The sequence below is a fragment of the Podarcis melisellensis genome (genome assembly GCF_964234715.1).
Source record: "Podarcis melisellensis genome assembly, chromosome: 2".
Lineage (NCBI taxonomy): Eukaryota > Metazoa > Chordata > Lepidosauria > Squamata > Lacertidae > Podarcis > Podarcis melisellensis.
Genome location: NC_138529.1, coordinates 109,485,530 through 109,503,724, shown reverse-complemented (window position 1 = coordinate 109,503,724; position 18,195 = coordinate 109,485,530). Strand labels below are relative to the sequence as shown.

At 46.8% G+C, this 18,195-nt stretch overlaps 2 protein-coding genes across 4 annotated transcripts in view; one reads left to right on the top strand and one right to left on the bottom strand.

The window, feature by feature from the left end:
• Positions 1 to 18,195, bottom strand: part of MPIG6B (megakaryocyte and platelet inhibitory receptor G6b) — a 116,795-nt gene that overhangs the window by 11,531 nt on the left and 87,069 nt on the right. The window lies entirely within an intron of this gene.
• On the top strand, positions 1,030 to 15,046 carry LOC309365068 (TNF receptor-associated factor 1-like). Of its 3 annotated transcripts, none has more exons than XM_081903200.1 (6): positions 1,030 to 1,114; positions 8,081 to 8,147; positions 8,843 to 9,130; positions 10,744 to 10,921; positions 12,964 to 13,112; positions 14,574 to 15,046. In XM_081903200.1, exons 1-6 carry the CDS (start codon positions 1,110 to 1,112, stop codon positions 14,790 to 14,792), a joined length of 906 nt encoding a protein of 301 aa, XP_081759326.1. In that variant the 5' UTR covers positions 1,030 to 1,109; the 3' UTR covers positions 14,793 to 15,046. The 3 variants fall into 3 exon arrangements, with proteins under 3 accessions (XP_081759326.1, XP_081759327.1, XP_081759325.1); XM_081903201.1 differs by lacking the exon at positions 1,030 to 1,114 and adding an exon at positions 6,426 to 6,996; XM_081903199.1 differs by lacking the exon at positions 1,030 to 1,114 and adding an exon at positions 6,433 to 6,545.

The window sequence follows — 18,195 nt, the reverse complement described above, 5'->3', positions numbered from 1 at the left end:
GGAGGCACAGGTCAGTTCTGTGTCCAGGGCAGATGTCTACCAGCTCCATCTGGTATGCAGGCTGATACCCTACCTGCCCGCGGACTGTCTCACCAGAGTGGTGCATGCTCTGGTTATCTCTCGCTTGGACTACTACAATGCGCTCTACATGGGGCTATCTTTGAAGGTGACCCAGAAACTACAACTAATCCAGAATGCGGCAGCTAGACTGGTGACCGGGAGCAGCCACCAAGACCACATAAACCGGTCTTGAAAGACCTACACTGGCTCCCAATATGTTTCTGAGCACAGTTCAAAGTGTTGGTGCTGACCTTTAAATCCCTAAATGGCCTCGGTCCAGTATATCTGAAGGAGCGTCTCCACCCCCATTGTTCTGCCTGGACACTGAGGTCCAGTGCCGAGGGCCTTCTGGCGGTTCCCTCCCTGCGAGAAGTTAGGTTACAGGGAACCAGGAAGAGGGCCTTCTCGGTAGTGGCACCCACCCTGTGGAACACCCTCCCGCCAGATGTCAAAGAGAAAAATAATTACCAAACTTTTAGAAGACATCTAAAGGCAGCCCTGTTTAGGGAAGCTTTTAATGTTTAATAGACTATTGTATTTTAATATTCTGTTGGAAGCCACCAGAGTGGCTGGGGAAACCCAGCCAGATGGGTGGGGTATAAATAAATTATTATTATTATTATTATTATTATTATTATTATTATTATTATTATGCATTAGTTGCAGGGGGTTGGAATGGATGACCTTGCGGGGTCCCTTCCAACTCTGTGATTCTGCAATTTGGCATGCAACGCATGTGGCTTTCCCCCAACGAGTTACTTACCCCCCTTCTGAAGCTGGCTGAGCAAGTTAAATCGAAAGCCCTCTTTGTTTTCAGTTCTGATTTTGATTTTGCATGATGACTTACCTTGGACTTCCTCCCCGGCTCTGGGATTCCCCCACCCAGCAGCTGTGACAGCCTCCGCGGCCAACCAATCAGCTTTCCCTGCCCACTCTGCTTGGGTACATCCAAGGGAGGGGAAAAACTTTGTCCTGCTTTCAGATGGGAAGCCAGAAAGCTTCAGAAAGAGAGAGGCACATGACGGGCATCTGCAGGACCCAGGAAGACAATGAGGTACATGGTTGGTGGCAGGAGGGAAAGGCGACATACAACATCGTTTTCAGGGCTGGAGGGTGGATGGATTTCAGCAGGGGTGACTTTTCAGTCGAGAGAAAAGGCAAACTGCAGGTGACATGCTAACAGCCTTTCTCAACCTGTGGGTCCCCAGATGTTGTTGAACTACAATTCCCGATTTTTCAATATGGTTTTGCAAGTATCCTTTAAACACCTTCCGGAACTCAGAACTCCTATTAGAATAAACAAGTTCCGTTTTAAATACTGAAATACCAAATAAGACGGATAACAATGTGTAACAGAAAAAGAAGCATGAAATTAGGTTAAAGGTGCGTGAAAGAAAGTAATAGAAGTGGAGAGAAATTGCAGTGGAGTAGATTGGAAGTCTAACGCAAAGGTGGGGTGAGGGGTGGTGGGTGGTGATGGGAAAAGGAATTATCTGTGAATTAGAAATTTAATTTTTTTTAAAAAAAAGAACTACAACTCCCATCACCCCTAGCTAGCAAGGCCAGAGCTCAGGGATGATGGGAGTTGTAGTCCAACAACATCTGGGGACCCCCAGCTTGAGAACCACTGTGCTAGAGTTTTCTAGCATTGTGTAAGCGTAGAGAGTTTTTTCCCCTCCCTCTCTCCTGACGCTAGGCCTCATGAACATCCAACGAGGCTGAAGGTTCGAAGATTCGGGGCAGATAAAAGAAAGCGCTTTTTCCATGGGTCACATAGTCGGAACTACGGAACTCACCGCCACAAGAAGCAGCGATGGCCGCCAATTTGGACGGCTTTAAAAGAAGACTGGGTCAATTCATGGAGGATACGTCTATCCGTGGCTAATAGCCACAATGGCCAATGCTCTGCCTTCATCCTCGGTGGGAGTCAGGCTTCTGCTGGAAACCATGGCGAGGGAGAGGGGTCTTGTGCTGGAATCCCACTTGCGGGTTTCCCCAGATAGCTCAGCCAGTAGAAAAAGAGGCTCTTAATCTCTGGGTTGTGAGTTTGAGCCCCGTCTTGGGGAAAAGATTTCTGCACTGCAGGGGGTTGGACTAGATCATGGGTAGGCAAACTAAGGCCCGGGGCCCGGATCCGGCCCAATTGCCTTCTAAAACCGGCCCATGGACAGTCCGGGAATCAGCGTGTTTTTCCATGAGTAGAATGTGTCCTTTTATTTAAAATGCACCTCTGGGTTATTTGTGAGGCATAGGAAATCATTCATTATTTTTTTCCAAAATATAGTCCGGCCCCCCACAAGGTCTGAGGGACAGTGGACCGGCCCCCTACTGAAAAAGTTTGCTATAATATCCTGGTTACTAGATGACCCCTGGGGTCCCTTCAAACCCAGCAATTCTATGATTCTCTTATTTTATCTGTTTGGCCACTGTGAGAAGAAGGATGCTGGAGCAAAGGGGTCTTTGGCCTGATCCAGTGTTCTTATGTTCGTGATGGAAAGCGGGGTGGGGAAGGCAGGAGTTTTTAGCTGCCTGTGTTTTAGGGAAGCCTGGGCAACTGGTCCATCAACTCAGCATTTTCTGCTGTACAGCGGTACCTTCAGGTTACAGACGCTTCAGGTTACAGACTCCGCAAACCTAGAAATAGTACCTCGGGTTAAGAACTTTGATTCAGGATGAGAACAGAAATCGCGTGGTGGCAGCGGGTGGCCCCATTAGCTAAAGTGGTACCTCAGGTTAAGAACAGTTTCAGGTTAAGAACGGACCTCCAGAACGAATTAAGTTCTTAACCTGAGGTACCACTGTATTAGTGGTTCTCTGGGGTTTTGAGCTGCAGTCTCTCCCAGCCCTACTGGGACATAGAATCGCAGAATTGTAGAGTTGGAATCAACCCTGAGGATCATCTAGTCCTACCCCCTGCAAGGCAGAAATAATAATAATTATTATTATTTATACCCTGCCCATCTGGCTGGGTTTCCCTAGCCGCTCTGGGCGGCTCCCAACAGAGTATTAAAAACACAATAAAAAATATGATAAATGTACGACTTTCCCCTATGAGGATCAAACCTGCAACCTTGGCATTATGAGCGCCATGTTCCAGCCAACTGAGCTGCCTGTGGCAGATTTCAAGAATAGAACCTACATGCAAAGGAGATGATCTACCAGTAGTAGTAGTAGTAGTAGTAGTAGTAGTAGTAGTAATAATAATAATAATAATAATAATAATAATAATAATAATTTATTTATATCCCGCCCATCTGGCTGAGTTTCCCCAGCCACTTTGGGCAGCTCCCAATCAAATGTTAAAAACAGTACAGCATTAAATATTAAAAACTTCCCTAAACAGGGCTGCCTACCAGTCACCTACTGCCCCTCAAAGGCCCAAGAGACTTCCTTCGGTGGCATGGCTCAGCTGTGGGATAAAGAAGGGGCATGGTTTGAGGACCCACGATGACAGCCACTTTGCTTAGTCCCCCACCCAAAAAAACCCCCACGTAAAATGCTTTGTGCGCTGCCCGGGAATCGAACCCGGGTCGCAAGAATGGGAATCTTGCATGATACCACTACACCAGCAGCGCTGGTGACAGCTGCCTCCCTGAAGTTAAAGGGGTTTGTGTCCGGTCAGAGCCTGGATGGGGAGACTGCCTGGGAATCTCATGCATACAGCCTCGAATTTTATGATGGATAAAGGCAGGACATAAATGTGCGAAAGAAAAAAAGCCTTGGAGGACCTGCAGTTATGCCCTTCGCTCTCCTTTCCTCCTAAAATATCCACATCTAAGCCAGAATTTACAGGTAAAGTGGTACCTCGGATTAAGAACTTAATTCGTTCTGGAGGTCCGTTCTTAACCTGAAACTGTTCTTAACCTGAGGTACCACTTTAGCTAATGGGGCCACCCGCTGCCACTGTGCGATTTCTGTTCTCATCCTGAGGTAAAGTCAGTGGCGTAGCGTGGGTTGTCAGCACCCGGGGCAAGGAGAGTAATTTGTGCTCCCTAACCCGTGGATTTGCGCCCCCTAACCCGTGGATTTGCGCCCCCTAACCCTACCCCCCAGATGTTGCGCCTGGTGTGGCCGGCCCCCCCTGCACCCCCCACGCTACGCCACTGGGTAAAGTTCTTAACCCGAGGTACTATTTCTGGGATAGCGGAGTCTGTAACCTGAAGGGTCTGTAACCCGAGGTACCACTGTACAGCTTTTCGGTGGGAGCACAGCCGCAGGATCAGCTCTGCCCCTCCCTCCTCCTTCTCAAAAACTAAATTTGGGACAGATTGCAATTGATGAGACCTGTCCCACCAACAAGAGGCCAAAAACACTTTAAAATCCTTCGGATGAAGGGCCTAAAGCCTGGGTAATGAAACAATGTTTTTGCCCGGCAGTTAAAGAACTCCCAGTGGCCACACGGTGGCAAAGAGAAAATACTTCGCACATGCTCAAAGGAACAATGTCGATTGTTCGAATCCTCGTGTGACAAGACTGCAGCTGGAAACCGCTAGGAGTTGAACTAAGTGTGAGAGGGGGGCAAGTTTCAACCCCAGCATTTCCACAACACGTAGGGCTGGGGATTCCCAGAGTGGTTTAACGTTCAATTCCTCTTCACGGGAAGCTCTGGGAATGGGAGAGGAATAGATGTCTCCTAATTCAAAGCACCTTTAACAAACGACAGCTCCCAGAATTCTTTGGGGGGAGCTGTTCGATGGGGTTTTTAACTTGTGGGTGCAGTTTTATTTGGAGGGCAGAGTTGTTTAAAATTGTTAAACATTATATATTAGTTGGATTTTTGTATTTGTAGGCTGGAGTATTGTTTAGGGGCTTTTGTTGGGGAGTGTATTGTTTATTAGTATGTATACATAAGTACAGTGGTACCTCGGGTTACAGGCGCTTCAGGTTACAGACTCCGCTAACTAAGAAATAGTACCTCAGGTTAAGAACTTTGCTTCAGGATGAGAACAGAAATCAAGCGGCAGCAGCGGGAGGCCCCATTAGCTAAAGTAGTACCTCAGGTTAAGAACAGTTTCAGGTTAAGAACGGACCTCCAGAACGAATTACGAACCTCCAGAACGAATTAAGTTCTTAACCCGAGGTACCACTGTAGGTTAATTGTTTGGATTATTCTGATTATTAAAAGAGGCCCCACAGTACACATGTTCCACGGGACTTATTTTAAAAGACTCACCTTGTATTTTGTGCTTTTATTATTTTGATTATGCATTTTGTGCTTCGTATATTGTAACTTTGACCTACGGGTATAGGATGGTATACGAATCAATAATAATAATAATAATAATAATAATAATAATAATAATAATAAATAGAAGTGGCATCACAGCGCTTTAAATTTATGGTCGTAAACGTGGTCCGAGCGACTCTCCCCCTTCCCACTCTGGAAAATGTCTGTGCCATTCTCAGCTTACATGAGGTCTTTCCTTCTTCCTGAAAGCTGGGGAATTACATTTTGCCGCTGCCTCTGTCCATCCAGCCACCCGCTGCTTCCCCTCCCCTGCACATCTCAGAAGTGGGGTTCCCCATGGGCTCTCTCCCCCCTGACCACAGGGAAAAAAATCCCCGACACCTGATGTCATCTGGTGACAAAGCTGAGTGGAATAAACGTTGGCTGCATCTGGGGGGAGAAACTGTGATCTCCTCGCATGACTGGCAGGAATGTTGGGGGAAACCCAGAATATCTGAACTGCAGCCTGAGTAACTAAAAACAAGGGGGAACGCAAAGCGGGGCTCCCAGGCACAATAGCGGGAGCCAGGGAGGGGATGCAAAATGACTGTAATCATTTGCAGAGGATCTACCCTATACTGCACATGTGGCAGTTAAAAACCTCCGGCAGCGGCTGAACGGCAAGGAATCTGGCAACACGGCCGGCAGTCTAACTCCATTGATGGATAGATAAAACTTTATTCGCATTAGCCAATGGCCATAGCAACAGTAAAACATTAGAGTGTGCGCAGAAAAGGAAATTTGATATAAGAGCACAATGTAAAGTCCTGAATCAGCCGTCAGTTAGTGGCCCTTATTCTGATTGCCCCAGCTATGAACCTAGCAACCTTTGCTGTTATCTGCTCATTTTGATCTGATAGAAGAAAAGGACGTTGTGGCAGTGGTTGAGCGCCCTGGGATGGTTAGTACGGGTGGGGTGATGCTCTCGTTCCTCAGGTCTTTGTAGAGAGCAGTGGCATAGCGTGGGAGGTGCAGGGGGGGCCGGCCGCACCGGGCGCAACATCTGGGGGTTAGGGTTAGGGGGCACAAATCCATGGGTTAGGGGGCGCAAATCCACGGGTTAGGGGGCACAAATTACTTGCCTTGCCCCGGGTGCTGACAACCCACGCTACGCCACTGGTAGAGAGTACAAGACAGGAGGACGTGTGCCGCTGTTTCGGTGCTACCATCTCCACAGGGGCAAAGACGTTTCTCAGGCAGGATCTTTTGGAAACGACCCTCAAGTACCGCAGATGGCAAAACATCCAGTCTCGCAAGTGTAAAAGCACATCTGTATTTTGGGACAATAAGTTTGTGTAGATATGGGGCCAGAAAATCAGAACGGAGAGGTGGAAAATGAACATACCAAGGGCAGAATTTCTTTATAGTGGCCAGGTTGTTCTGATGCTCAGTATCTTTTAGACGTTAACCGGTTAGACTGTCTGCTTTAGTAGGGCCCATAGTGAGTAGGTGTTGTGGGGATAGGCCACAAGAGTTTTTGATAGACGGTTTTAAGCCAGGCACTTTTATGGGAGTCTTGAAATACTAGGGAAAGTAAACCGGGGGGATTTGCGTTTAGGCGGAGCCAGAAGTTAAGAGTTCTTTGCCAAGTCCTTACTTCTACTGAAGGGAGACTTGCCTCCAGTATCAATGATGCGTTTGGGACGCATGGCGGTACAGAAAAAAATCTGCCTTAGAAACTTTGATTGAACAGCTTCCAAAGTGCTAAGGTAGTCCAAATCTGAGCCCCGTATAGTAGCTGTGCTAGAGGTTTAGCTTGGAAGACTTCTAGGGTTTAAACATATCCAGCTCAAGGGTCAGTAAAGAGAAAGGCAAAGTAGGAACATTCAAGGCAAAGCCCCAGTCTATATCTGAGAAGGAAACCTCAAACCAGTTCTGAAACAAACATAACAATGGAAGTAACTTCCAAGAGCCCTGGAAGGATGCCAACTGGCAAAACGGGTAGTAGAGAGGTGGTGACCCATGATATTGATGGGAACTGTAATGGTTCTAGGGGTTGCTCGTGCGTAAGTTGCCGCCACTCCTGGCTAGGTTGCCTGGTTGAACCCTTTCTGTCTGGACAGCCTTTCACCCGTGGCTGTCCCAATTGCTGGCAGAATCCGTCAGTGGGCGTTTCCTGAACTTCTTCCAGCAAAGAAGTTCTTTGACGCCAAGTCTCCTCCTACTCTCCCTGCGCCGAAGTCTTCTGCGCAGGTAGGGTGTGGACAGTGGAGCACCCGTGCTCTCCCCGCTGGTCTCCGGCGATGAATCCTGGAGCCTCCTCTCTGATTCCCCTATCTGCCCCCCTTCTCCACTGGTGCTACGCTGATTTCCTTCCCCAGCAGATGGGCTCCCTACTCTCCCTACCCTCTCCGGCATCCCTCCGGAGCCTTCCCTCCGCCTCTGGCTCCAATGGCAGTTCCCTGACAGGAACATACTACAGGTCTGGCAAGTTTCAAACCAGAAAAAAGCCTGGAGCCTAACTCCATTGAGGGAAGGGGAGGTTGTCCCCTTCTTCCCTGGCAGAGAGGTGGGACGCCATTTTTTGGTTCACCTCAGGTGACAAAATGTCTTGGGCTGTCCCTGCCGCCACCGCACCAGTTGCTGATGCAGGCCGGGCCTGGCCAATGGACACGAGAGCTAAGTGGAGCCTCAGAGGCACCATACTGTCAGACTATAAGAGATGGGCATTTTCTTCCTGTCTTGCTCAAAGTATCAGGTTGGCCACTGTGAGAAGCAGGATATTGGACTATGTAGGCCTGAGTTGGCAGGAGTGGTCTTGACCTTTCTTTTCTTTACTTTCTTGCCTTTCAGCTGTGAAATGTCCTCACCTGAATGCCTGAAGGAGAAAGGAATTGAGCTCCTCACCCATTTTGACATGGTGGGTCTTAAGGAGATGATAGATAATAGGTAGGTAGGTAGGTAGGTAGGTAGGTAAAGAAGAGGAGGAGTTTTGATTTAATATCCCACTTTATCACTACCCAAAGGAGTCTCAAAGCGGCTAACATTCTTCTTTCCCTTCCTCCCCCACAACAAACACTCTGTGAGGTGAGTGGGGCTGAGAGACTTCAGAGAAGTGTGACCAGCCCAAGAAAAATAAAGAACTTATTTACAACAGCGGCAAGAGTCTTGTTAACACAAGGATGGAAGAATGAGGAAATCCCAACGAAAGAACAGTGGCAAAAAAAAAATATTGATGAGTTATGCAGAATTGGTCAAATTGGCATATAAACTGTGTGAAAAGGACAACAGTGACTTCAAGGAAGAATAGGAACTTTTTACAAATTACTTAAAAAGACAACAAAATGATTTGGACTCCTTGGCAGGTTTTGAATATACACATCCACAAATTTATTAGTTGAACACAGGACAGATAAGGCAAGGATATGTACAATTTTGTAATATGCAGAGAACAATATGTGCAAAGAAATCAGAGAGGGGGGCTGAGAGAAGTCCTTGGAAGGGGAAATAATGTGATTGATTATGTGGATTGATATTTTGTTATGCTGAAATTGCTTAATAAAAATACTTTTAAAAAACAGCAACAAAATGACAATGGGCAATGCTCTCCTGCAGGTCAGCCTTCGATATCAGCAGGCTCCCGACGAACAAGTAGGTGGAACCATGGCGTCCCAGCACTCTCACCTGCTCGGGGCTTTGCAGCAGTTATCGGGTCTGGACAAGTTGTGGGAGAGGCTAAAGTCCGACCTTCCGTGCAAGCAGAAACTGGGAGAGCTGGAAACACGGCAGAAGACCTTGGAGAACATCGTCTCGGTTTTGAGTCGGGAGCTGGGCAGGAGAGAGGAGGCCCCTGCAAATGCCCTCGGAGAAGCCATGGCCAGGATCCTTTACCTGGAGGAGAAGGTAGGAGACAGCCTCATGCAGACCGCAGCTTGGAAAGACTAGGATTCACTCTCAGGAAACACTGGAGTAGGAACAGGGGAGCCTATGGGCCTGCAGATTTTCTTGGGCTATGACTCCCCTGTTCCCTGACCACTGGCTATGCTGGTGCAAACTGGATATCTGGCCATATCTGGAAGGATGCACCTGTCCCCACAACAGACCTTCTGCAATGCTATTTAGCATTTTTTGTTTGTTTTGTTTTAAATTCATTTAATCGTTTTTTCAATACAAACAACAACCGCAAAAGACCCATACAACAAAAAGCACCATAACACTAATAACACAATTTGACATTTCAGATTTGAATACATTGATATACATATGACTACACCTTTTTAACAATATTTTCCCACCTCTCACCCCCACCCCACTTCCCACCACTATCCGTATTATCGCTTAAATATCCCTTCCGGATTTCTTCATATTTATCCAGTCTTAATTTGCGTCGACATGCAATTCGTTCGTATGTAGCTAATCTGTCCATGTTACCAATCCGTGTGCTCAATGGAATCTTTTTGAGGCTCTTCCAATTCATCAAAACAAGGTTTTTTGCTTCTAATATAGCACGGTACATCCACTGTTATTTAGCATTTGTTGGCATCCATTTGTCTCCGGGGGTGAAGGCAAACAGCTGCGTTAGCAAAATGACCTTTTCAGAACGCAAACCTGGGCAGTGCATACAGAGGTCCTGGACTGGCCAGGTGACATGTCCCCGCTCTCAGCCTCGCTGATGTGGTCCAAAGGAAAGAAAAGCAAGAGTTTTGGCCCCAGCTTGGCTGCAGGAGTTGCCAGGAGACGTACAAGGTGCATATTCAACCACCTTAGGGACTCCATTCCAGATTTGTGTAGGGTTTTATTCCTTAGCATTTATAAGGGCACTACTGGAACACTCAAAGCAGCTCCGCTACATCAGCAGGCTGAGGAGCCTTATCTTCCCATGCCTGGAGGGTCAAATTTGACAGGTGGGTGGGGCTGCCCACCTGTCAATCACCTGGCACCTTAGTGGTACCAGGTGACACTCTGCTTTGAAGTCCTTTTGCAAACACTCCTATGCTGCTGTTTAAACGTCTGGTTTCCAGAACTTTATAGAGCAGCGCAGGGCCATTATTAATTTTTTATTATTATTATTATTATTATTATTATTATTATTATTATTATTATTATTATTATTATTATTTTGCAAAACACTGGTCCAGATGAAACAATGATATAACTGCATTAGGCAGTTTCCACCATTCCTCTGTTACTGAAGGTATGAATAATTCGATGCAAAAGACATTGAGGAAGAGCCTTGGGCTCAGTGACAGAGCACAAATTTTGCCCACCAAATCTAGTTAGGGCTGGAGAACTGCTGCCATGCAGCTGCTTTTGGACTACAATTCCCATCATCCCTGACCACTGGTCCTGCTAGCTAGGGATGATGGGAACTGCAGTCCAAAAACAGCTGGAGACCCAAGTTTGGGACAATACTGAGATGGTCTGAGGCAGCTCCTCCCATGTCCCTATGAGCATTTTTCACCTCACACTCAAATGGACGGCAGCTTCTTGACAGCTCTCCATTCATTTCCTTCCAGGTTCAACAACAAGACTCCCTCTTGACCCTGAAGGATGTGATGATCAGCAACTTAGCATCCCGCCTCCAAGTCTTGGAGCAAACCACGTACGACGGGTGTTTCTTTTGGAAAGTCCCCGAGATGGGACTCAGACTGCAGGAGGTGCAAACAGGAAACAGGCCTGCCCTGTATTCCCCCAGTGAGTTGACCTGAAAGCGCAAAGAGGAAAGAAACACAAAGGGGGGTTCTGGTTTTGTAAGAACGTTCCCTGTGAAGAGGGGCCAGTTCTTAAACTGTGGTGTAGTGGTTAAGAGCGGTGGACTCGTAATCTGGTGAACCGGGTTCGCTTCCCCACTCCTCCACATGCAGCTGCTGGGTGACCTTGGGCCAGTCACACTTCTCTGAAGTCTCTCAGCCCCACTCACCTCACAGAGTGTTTGTTGTGGGGGAGGAAGGGAAAGGAGAATGTTAGACTCCTTCGGGTAGTGATAAAGCGGGATATCAAATGCAAACTCTTCTTCTTCTTAAACCACTCTGGGAACTGTATCTCTGGGAGGAGAATAGGGGTTCCCCAACAACACCCAGGACCCTTAACAAACTACAGCTCCCAGAATCCTATGGGGGAAGCCATGACTGTGGCATGAACATGGCCTTGATGTTAATAATAATAATAATAATAATAATAATAATAATAATAATAATAATATTTTATTTATATCCCACCCTTCCCAGCTGAAGCCGGGCTCAGAGCGGCTAACAACAGTAAAATAATACAACATTCTAAAATACAACTTGGAAGGGGTGCGAGTCAGCACCAATGGTGCCTCTCCATCTCCAGCCCAGCTTGGGACAAACCAAGGTTATCCACTCGGGTACCGTAACCCTGCCAGTTTGCAATTCTTAGTGCAGAAAGTATTGATCTGATGTGTGGAGATCTTTCCTATTCTACTTAATTCAAGAGGGTTTTGGAAGCTTCTCTCTGTGAAAGAAACAAGCAGAAGGCTCGTGAGTTATTCTTTCAGAGAAGCTGAGTACAGCTGGCCTAAACAGGTTCTGCTACCTCTTCTGTCAAGGTCATGCTGATTATAAAAATAGGCCAGAAGGAGCCTGGGTTTCACTTTCTCTTTCTCTCTCTTCCTTCTGGTATGGTGTTCCGTACATAGCATGCAGCATGCTTAGTGTTAAGGTTTGGATTGTAAGTTTAAGTTAAGTCTGCTGCAACTGGATTTCAACTCGGAGCCAGTGTGGTGTAGTGGTTAAGAGCGGTGGACTCGTAATCTGGGGAACCGGGTTCGCTTCCCCGCTCCTCCACCTGCAGCTGCTGGGTGACCTTGGGCCAGTCACACTTCTCTGAAGTCTCTCAGCCCCACTCACCTCACAGAGTGTTTGTTGTGGGGGAGGAAGGGAAAGGAGAATGTTAGCCGCTTTGAGACTCCTGAAGGGGAGTGAAAGGCGGGATATCAAATCCAAACTCCTCCTCCTCCTCTTCTTCTTCTTCTTCTTCTTCTTCTTCTTCTTCTGGGCAGTGCCAATCCTGAATGTTTCGGATTTGTGACCATTGTGCTCATTTGCCTTCAGTAAAGCTCTGCTGGATGAAATTTAATTGCCTCGGGTCTACAGTCCTACCTGGGGTTGAAGTTGCTTCAGGTTGAGCGTTTATGAGTTGCGTCCTGCAGCAACCCGGAAGTAATGGAACGCCTTACTTCCGGGTTTCGCTGCTCACGCATGCACACTCAAAATGATGTCACGCACATGCGCAGAAGCGCTGAATTGCGACCCACACAGACACACAGATGCGGGTTGTGTTCGCTTCAGGATGTGAACGGGGCTCCAGAACAGATCCCGTTCGCATCCAGAGGTACCACTGTATTTTGGGGAAATCCTGCAACGTGTTTCAGTTTTTACTCTGCCAACTATAGTGGTACCTCGGGTTAAGTACTTAATTGGTTCCGGAGGTCTGTTCTTAACCTGAAACTGTTCTTAACCTGAAGCACCACTTTAGCTAATGGGGCCTCCTGCTGCCACCGCGCCGCTGGAGCACGATTTCTGTTCTTATCCTGAAGCAAAGTTCTTAACCTGAAGCACTATTTCTGGGTTAGCAGAGTCTGTAACCTGAAGCGTATGTAATCCGAGGTACCTATGTATACACATTAGAATTCGCTCTGGATCAATATTGAGTAGACTTTCAATGACAGACCCACCTTTCTGACGCTATCTGTTTCCTTCCCTTTTGCCCCCAAGCGTTTTACACCAGCCGCTACGGTTACAAGCTCTGTCTCAAGCTGTTCCTGAACGGAGATGGGGCAGGAGCAGGCACCCACCTCTCGCTTTTCCTCGTTCTGATGAGAGGAGAACATGACTTCCATCTCAAGTGGCCTTTCCGGCACAAGGTACGGGGGCTTTTGTGCTGGGGGTATAAAGGTAAAGGTAAAGGGACCCCTGACCATTAGGTCCAGTCGTGGCTGACTCTGGGGCTGCAGCACTCATCTCACTTTATTGGCCGAGGGAGCCAGCGTACAGCTTCCGGGTCATGTGGCCAGCATGACTAAGGCGCTTCTGGCAAACCAGAGCTGCGCACGAAAACACCGTTTACCTTCCCGCCGGAGCGGTACCTATTTATCTACTTGCACTTTGAGGTGCTTTCAAACTGCTAGGTTGGTAGGAGCAGGGACCGAGCAACGGAAGCTCACCCCGTCACGTTGATTCAAACCACTGACCTTCTGATCGGTAAGTCCTAGGCTTTGTGGTTTAATCCACAGCGCCACCCGCGTCCCTCTGGGACGCTGTCCCGCTGGGGGTATAGAGTCGAATAAGAACCATAAGGCAGCGTTGTGGAGCCTGTAACCTTCCAAGCATTGCTAGACTCCAGTTCCCATCATCCCTGACTAGCTGGAGCTGAGGGGAGTTGGAGTCCAACAACCAGTGTTAGAAATTAGCCAGGTGCGTTTTGCGACTGGTGCTATGATCTCGGGAAGCCAGGCTGGCGACCGACATTTCTATTTGGGCTGGCCTCCAGCTTTCTTAAGTAGGTAAGCAGAAGGGCTTATTTACTGGGTTCATTTCCCACTTTCTCTCTCCAACTAATACATGGTTCACTTCCCATCTCAGTTAATCTCTACAACAATCCTGCGAGGTAGGTTAAGTGAGCTTCCCAACCGAGTGGGGATTTGAACCCTGATCTGCTAAGTCCTAGTCCAACACTCTAACCACTACACCTCACTGGCTTCCCAGAGTTCTTCTGCTACGGGGCAGCTATATCAATGAAGTTGGTAAATAAATATGGGGAAAGCAAAATGTCACCAAAGATGGAGCTACACACAGGCGTCGGGGGGGGGGGGGGACGGACCACTATAAATAAGCTGGGAATTAGATTGCTATAACAAAACAAAACAAAAAACAAAAACCCTATGGAAAAAAGTGTATTAAAAATTTCCTCCTCTCTGCCGCCATCTGGTGTTGCATGTTTATAGCACATCAAATAATTGTTTCTTTTCTAATGTTGCTGCGTTTTTAGAGCAGGATCTGAAATATTTCCTTTGAAGCTGCAGTTGGTTTTATTATGGATTGTTCCACTTGATGTTTCGATGTTTTTGCAAACCGCTTTGAGATCCCCCCCCCCTTTAAAATATAAAGCGGTATAAAAATGAAAATAATAATAATAATAAAAACTCCATGGAAGATGGTGCCTAGGTATGCCATTGTGGTTTAAAGTTCCATTTGGCAACGAGCTCATATATATCTAACACTGCCAACGACGTATGAAAGGCCACTCAGAAGCTGTGATGGTTAAAATTGATTTGAGATTTGCAATTGAGAGACATGCCTTCTTTTGCCCTCTTTTTTCCCCCCAGGTCACCTTCACTCTCCTAGATCAAGTCAACAAGCGCCACATCTCCACCTCCTTCCGCCCCTTGGAGACCTCGTCTTCCTTCCAGCGCCCCACGAGCGAAGCCAACGTGGCCAGTGGCCTGCCTGAGTTTTGCCCCTTGAACTTACTCCACGCCCCGGGGGCTACCTATATCCATAACGACACATTAGCCATTCAAGCTGTGATAGACACAAAGGCTTAGACTTCGAGCAACTTTCACCCTTCCTACCATATGGCTGCTGCTCCGAGAGGCTGAGGTGGCAAGTTTCCAAAGGGAACTCTGCCCAAAGGGACCCTTTGCTGCATTCTCCACAGTCTCTTCTCAAACGGGGTGCGACTGGAAAAGGAAAAAAAGAAAACCTTTGGAAGCTTCCCTTGTCCCCCCAAAACGCTAGCAAGACAGGGCAGCGAGCGCTCTGTGCTATCCGAAGAAGAAGAAAGTAAATTCAGCACCCAGAACATTGTTGTTGTTGTTGTTGTTGAGTCATGTCCGCCTCTTCGTGACCCCATGGACCAGAGCAGGCCAGGCACTCCTGTCTTCCACTGCCTCCCGCAGTTTGGTCAAACTCATGCTGGTAGCTTCGACAACACTGTCCAACCATCTCGTCCTCTGTCGTCCCCTTCTCCTTGTGCCCTCCATCTTTCCCAACATCAGGGTCTTTTCCAGGGAGTCTTCTCTTCTCATGAGGTGGCCAAAGTATTGGAGTCTCAGCTTCACGATCTGTCCTTCCAGTGAGCACTCAGGGCCGATTTCGTATAGTACAGCGCCACAAAACATGGCAGGTTCTATAAACTTAGTAATTTATTCCAAGAGCTGTGTAGCGCTTTCGTGTAAAATCCAGGCTGTTACGGCACGGATGAAAGGTGTGAGCTTAAAAAAAAAAAAAGAGTTTTTGCCTTAATTCTAGTATCTCAACAGGTAAAGCTTTCCCCTTCCTTTCCCCAAAGACTGCACCTGTTGGTTTTCCTCCTGCTGTACCTGAAACCAGCGACCCACCAAGCTGGTGTTGTGCCCTGCCAGTGGTCTGATAGGCCTTCGATGTTGTTGTTTTCTTCTCCCTTGCCTTCTTAGGACTGCAAGATCAGGGAGGTTGTCAAGTTACCTGAAAAGACAATACACTATGGTCTCCCCAGAAGCGCAGTGTAGCACCATCAGTCTTGTTTGTAGGCACCCAGAACTTTTGGCCATTAAAGTATTGAGATATGAGGTCTACTTCCCTTGTATTATGGTGGGTAGGATTTGTGCTTTTTATAAGTATGGGTGGGTGAGCATTTGTAGGGTTTTTTTGTTTTCGTTTTCCCAACTGGCTTTGTTGCCAGTTGATGAACGTGTCCAGAGGAGGGCAACCAAAATGGTCAAAGGCCTGGAAACGATGCCTTATGAGGAACGGCTAAGGGAGCTGGGCATGTTTAGCCTGGAGAAGAGGAGGTGAAGGGGTGATATGATAGCCATGTTCAAATATATAGAAGGATGTCACATAGAGGAGGGAGAAAGGTTGTTTTCTGCTGCTCCAAAGAAGCGGACACGGAGCAATGGATCCAAACTACAAGAAAGAAGATTCCACCTAAACATGAGGAAGAACTTCCTGACAGTAAGAGCTGTTCGACAGTGGAATTTGCTGCCAAGGAGTGTGGTGGAGTCTCCTTCTTTGGAGGTCTTTAAGCAGAGGCTTGACAACCATATGTCAGGAGTGCTCTGATGGTGTTTCCTGCTTGGCAGGGGGTTGGACTCCATGGCCCTTGTGGTCTCTTCCAACTCTATGATTCTATGATGCGTTTCGCCGTTATTTGTATCTTCCTAAATTCGTAATTGCTCTGGAACACATTTGTGTGACAAGCAATGGGATAATGATCATAATAATGACTGCAATGACTGTAAATGATGTGCTGCAGTCACAACTGCGCTAAGAACAGGCTCCAACGCTTAGACTTGATTTCATCGGAACTGAGTGAAGATGGCGGCTGCCAGCCGCGAAAAGACCTTTGGATTGATTCGGCAGAAACACCAGCGTGTGAGGAGATGCTGCGAACTTATAGAGGGGAATCATAGACATAAAATCCACACAGAAACACATCATTGCTTGTTTTAACTCACTTGTGGGAACAACTCAGAGGCTGTGAAAGAAGGAAGGTTAATAACAGAAAGAATTAGAGGAACCATCGGAAGTGACTATGAAAAGCAGTAGAAGCATGAGATGATCAGAACCGTCCAAACTTGAAGCATGGGAAGTCCTATTCAACATTTATAATTTGGCAGAATATTCGGATTACAGTGGTACTTAATTCGTTCCGGAGGTCCGTTCTTAACCTGAAACTGTTCTTAACCTGAAGCACCACTTTAGCTAATGGGGCCTCCCGCTGCCGCTGCTGCGCAATTTCTGTTCTCATCCTGAAGCAAAGTTCTTAATCCGAGGTAATATTTCTGAGTTAGCGGAGTCTGTAACCTGAAGCGTCTGGAACCTGAAGTGTATGTAACCCGAGGTACCACTGTATTTGATATGTATAATTTGGAATATTTAATGTGATTGGATTGTTAAAGTGGAAAATTTAATAAAAATGAATTTTTTTAAAAAACAGGCCCCAACTTCTTTCACTTTCCGAGGCCTCGCTCAAGATCGCTACCACAGAAATACACCATTTCCGGCAGGAATCTTTAAAAAGCGGAACTGAAATTACTGTTTTTTCATTACTGTTGTTGATCTTTTCCCTTCCAACAGCCATCTCAAGTTGATGTACATATAAAATGTACAATGCAGAAACAGCAGGCCTTTTTTCCTCAGGTGGACGCCATTGAAGAACACATAAGAGAACAAGGAAGTTGTTCATGGTGAATCCCAGCACCTCTTTTTCCTATAAAAATAGCAATATACACACACAACTAAAACCATGCAAAATAATTAATAATAATAATAATAATAATAATAATAATAATAATAATAATGTATTATTTATACCCCGCTTATCTGGCTGAGTCTCCCCAGCCACCCTGGGCGGCTTCCAACAAAGTATTAAAATACAGTGGTCTGTTAAACATTAAAAGCTTTCCTAAACAGGGCTGCCTTCAGATGTCTTCTAAAAGTCTGGTAGATGTTGTTCTCTTTGACATCTGCTGGGAGGGCGTTCCACAGGGTGGGTGCCACTACTGAGAAGGCCCTCTGCCTGGTTCCCTTGTGGTAAAGACCCGGTTATCTGTCTGGGAAGGTCTGTCACAACAGAACTGTCCAGAAGTTGGGCACCTGTCGTATCTCAACAGGAATGCTATTCCACAGAGCAAGGGCAACCAAATGGCTGTTAGTGGAAATAGGTTGCCAACCACATTGGTGCGTACACACCCACACACCCACGTGGATGGACCTATAATAACTACACAATGCAAATGTTACTGTTATAGGGTCCAAAATTCAACATTGCTACAAGGTGACACCTGGAATAGGATGTGATTATCATCCCTCCCCCCAAAAAAGGATATTATTATTATTAATAATGAGTTTATACACTGCCCTATACCCGGAGGTCTCAGGGTGGTTCACAAAAGAAGATCACAATATCTAAAATAAAAATAAAAATAATAACCCAATAATACCCTCCCAAACAGAGCCACATTT

Excerpts from the sequence above, each read along its gene's own strand:
- LOC309365068 (XM_081903199.1), top strand. The coding sequence starts at position 6,520 with ATGGCAAAACATCCAGTCTCGCAAGT. Across the intron at positions 6,546-8,080 it reads AAACATCCAGTCTCGCAAGT|CTGTGAAATGTCCTCACCTG; the intron begins GTAAAAGCACAT and ends CTTGCCTTTCAG. Across the intron at positions 13,113-14,573 it reads AGTGGCCTTTCCGGCACAAG|GTCACCTTCACTCTCCTAGA; the intron begins GTACGGGGGCTT and ends TTTTCCCCCCAG.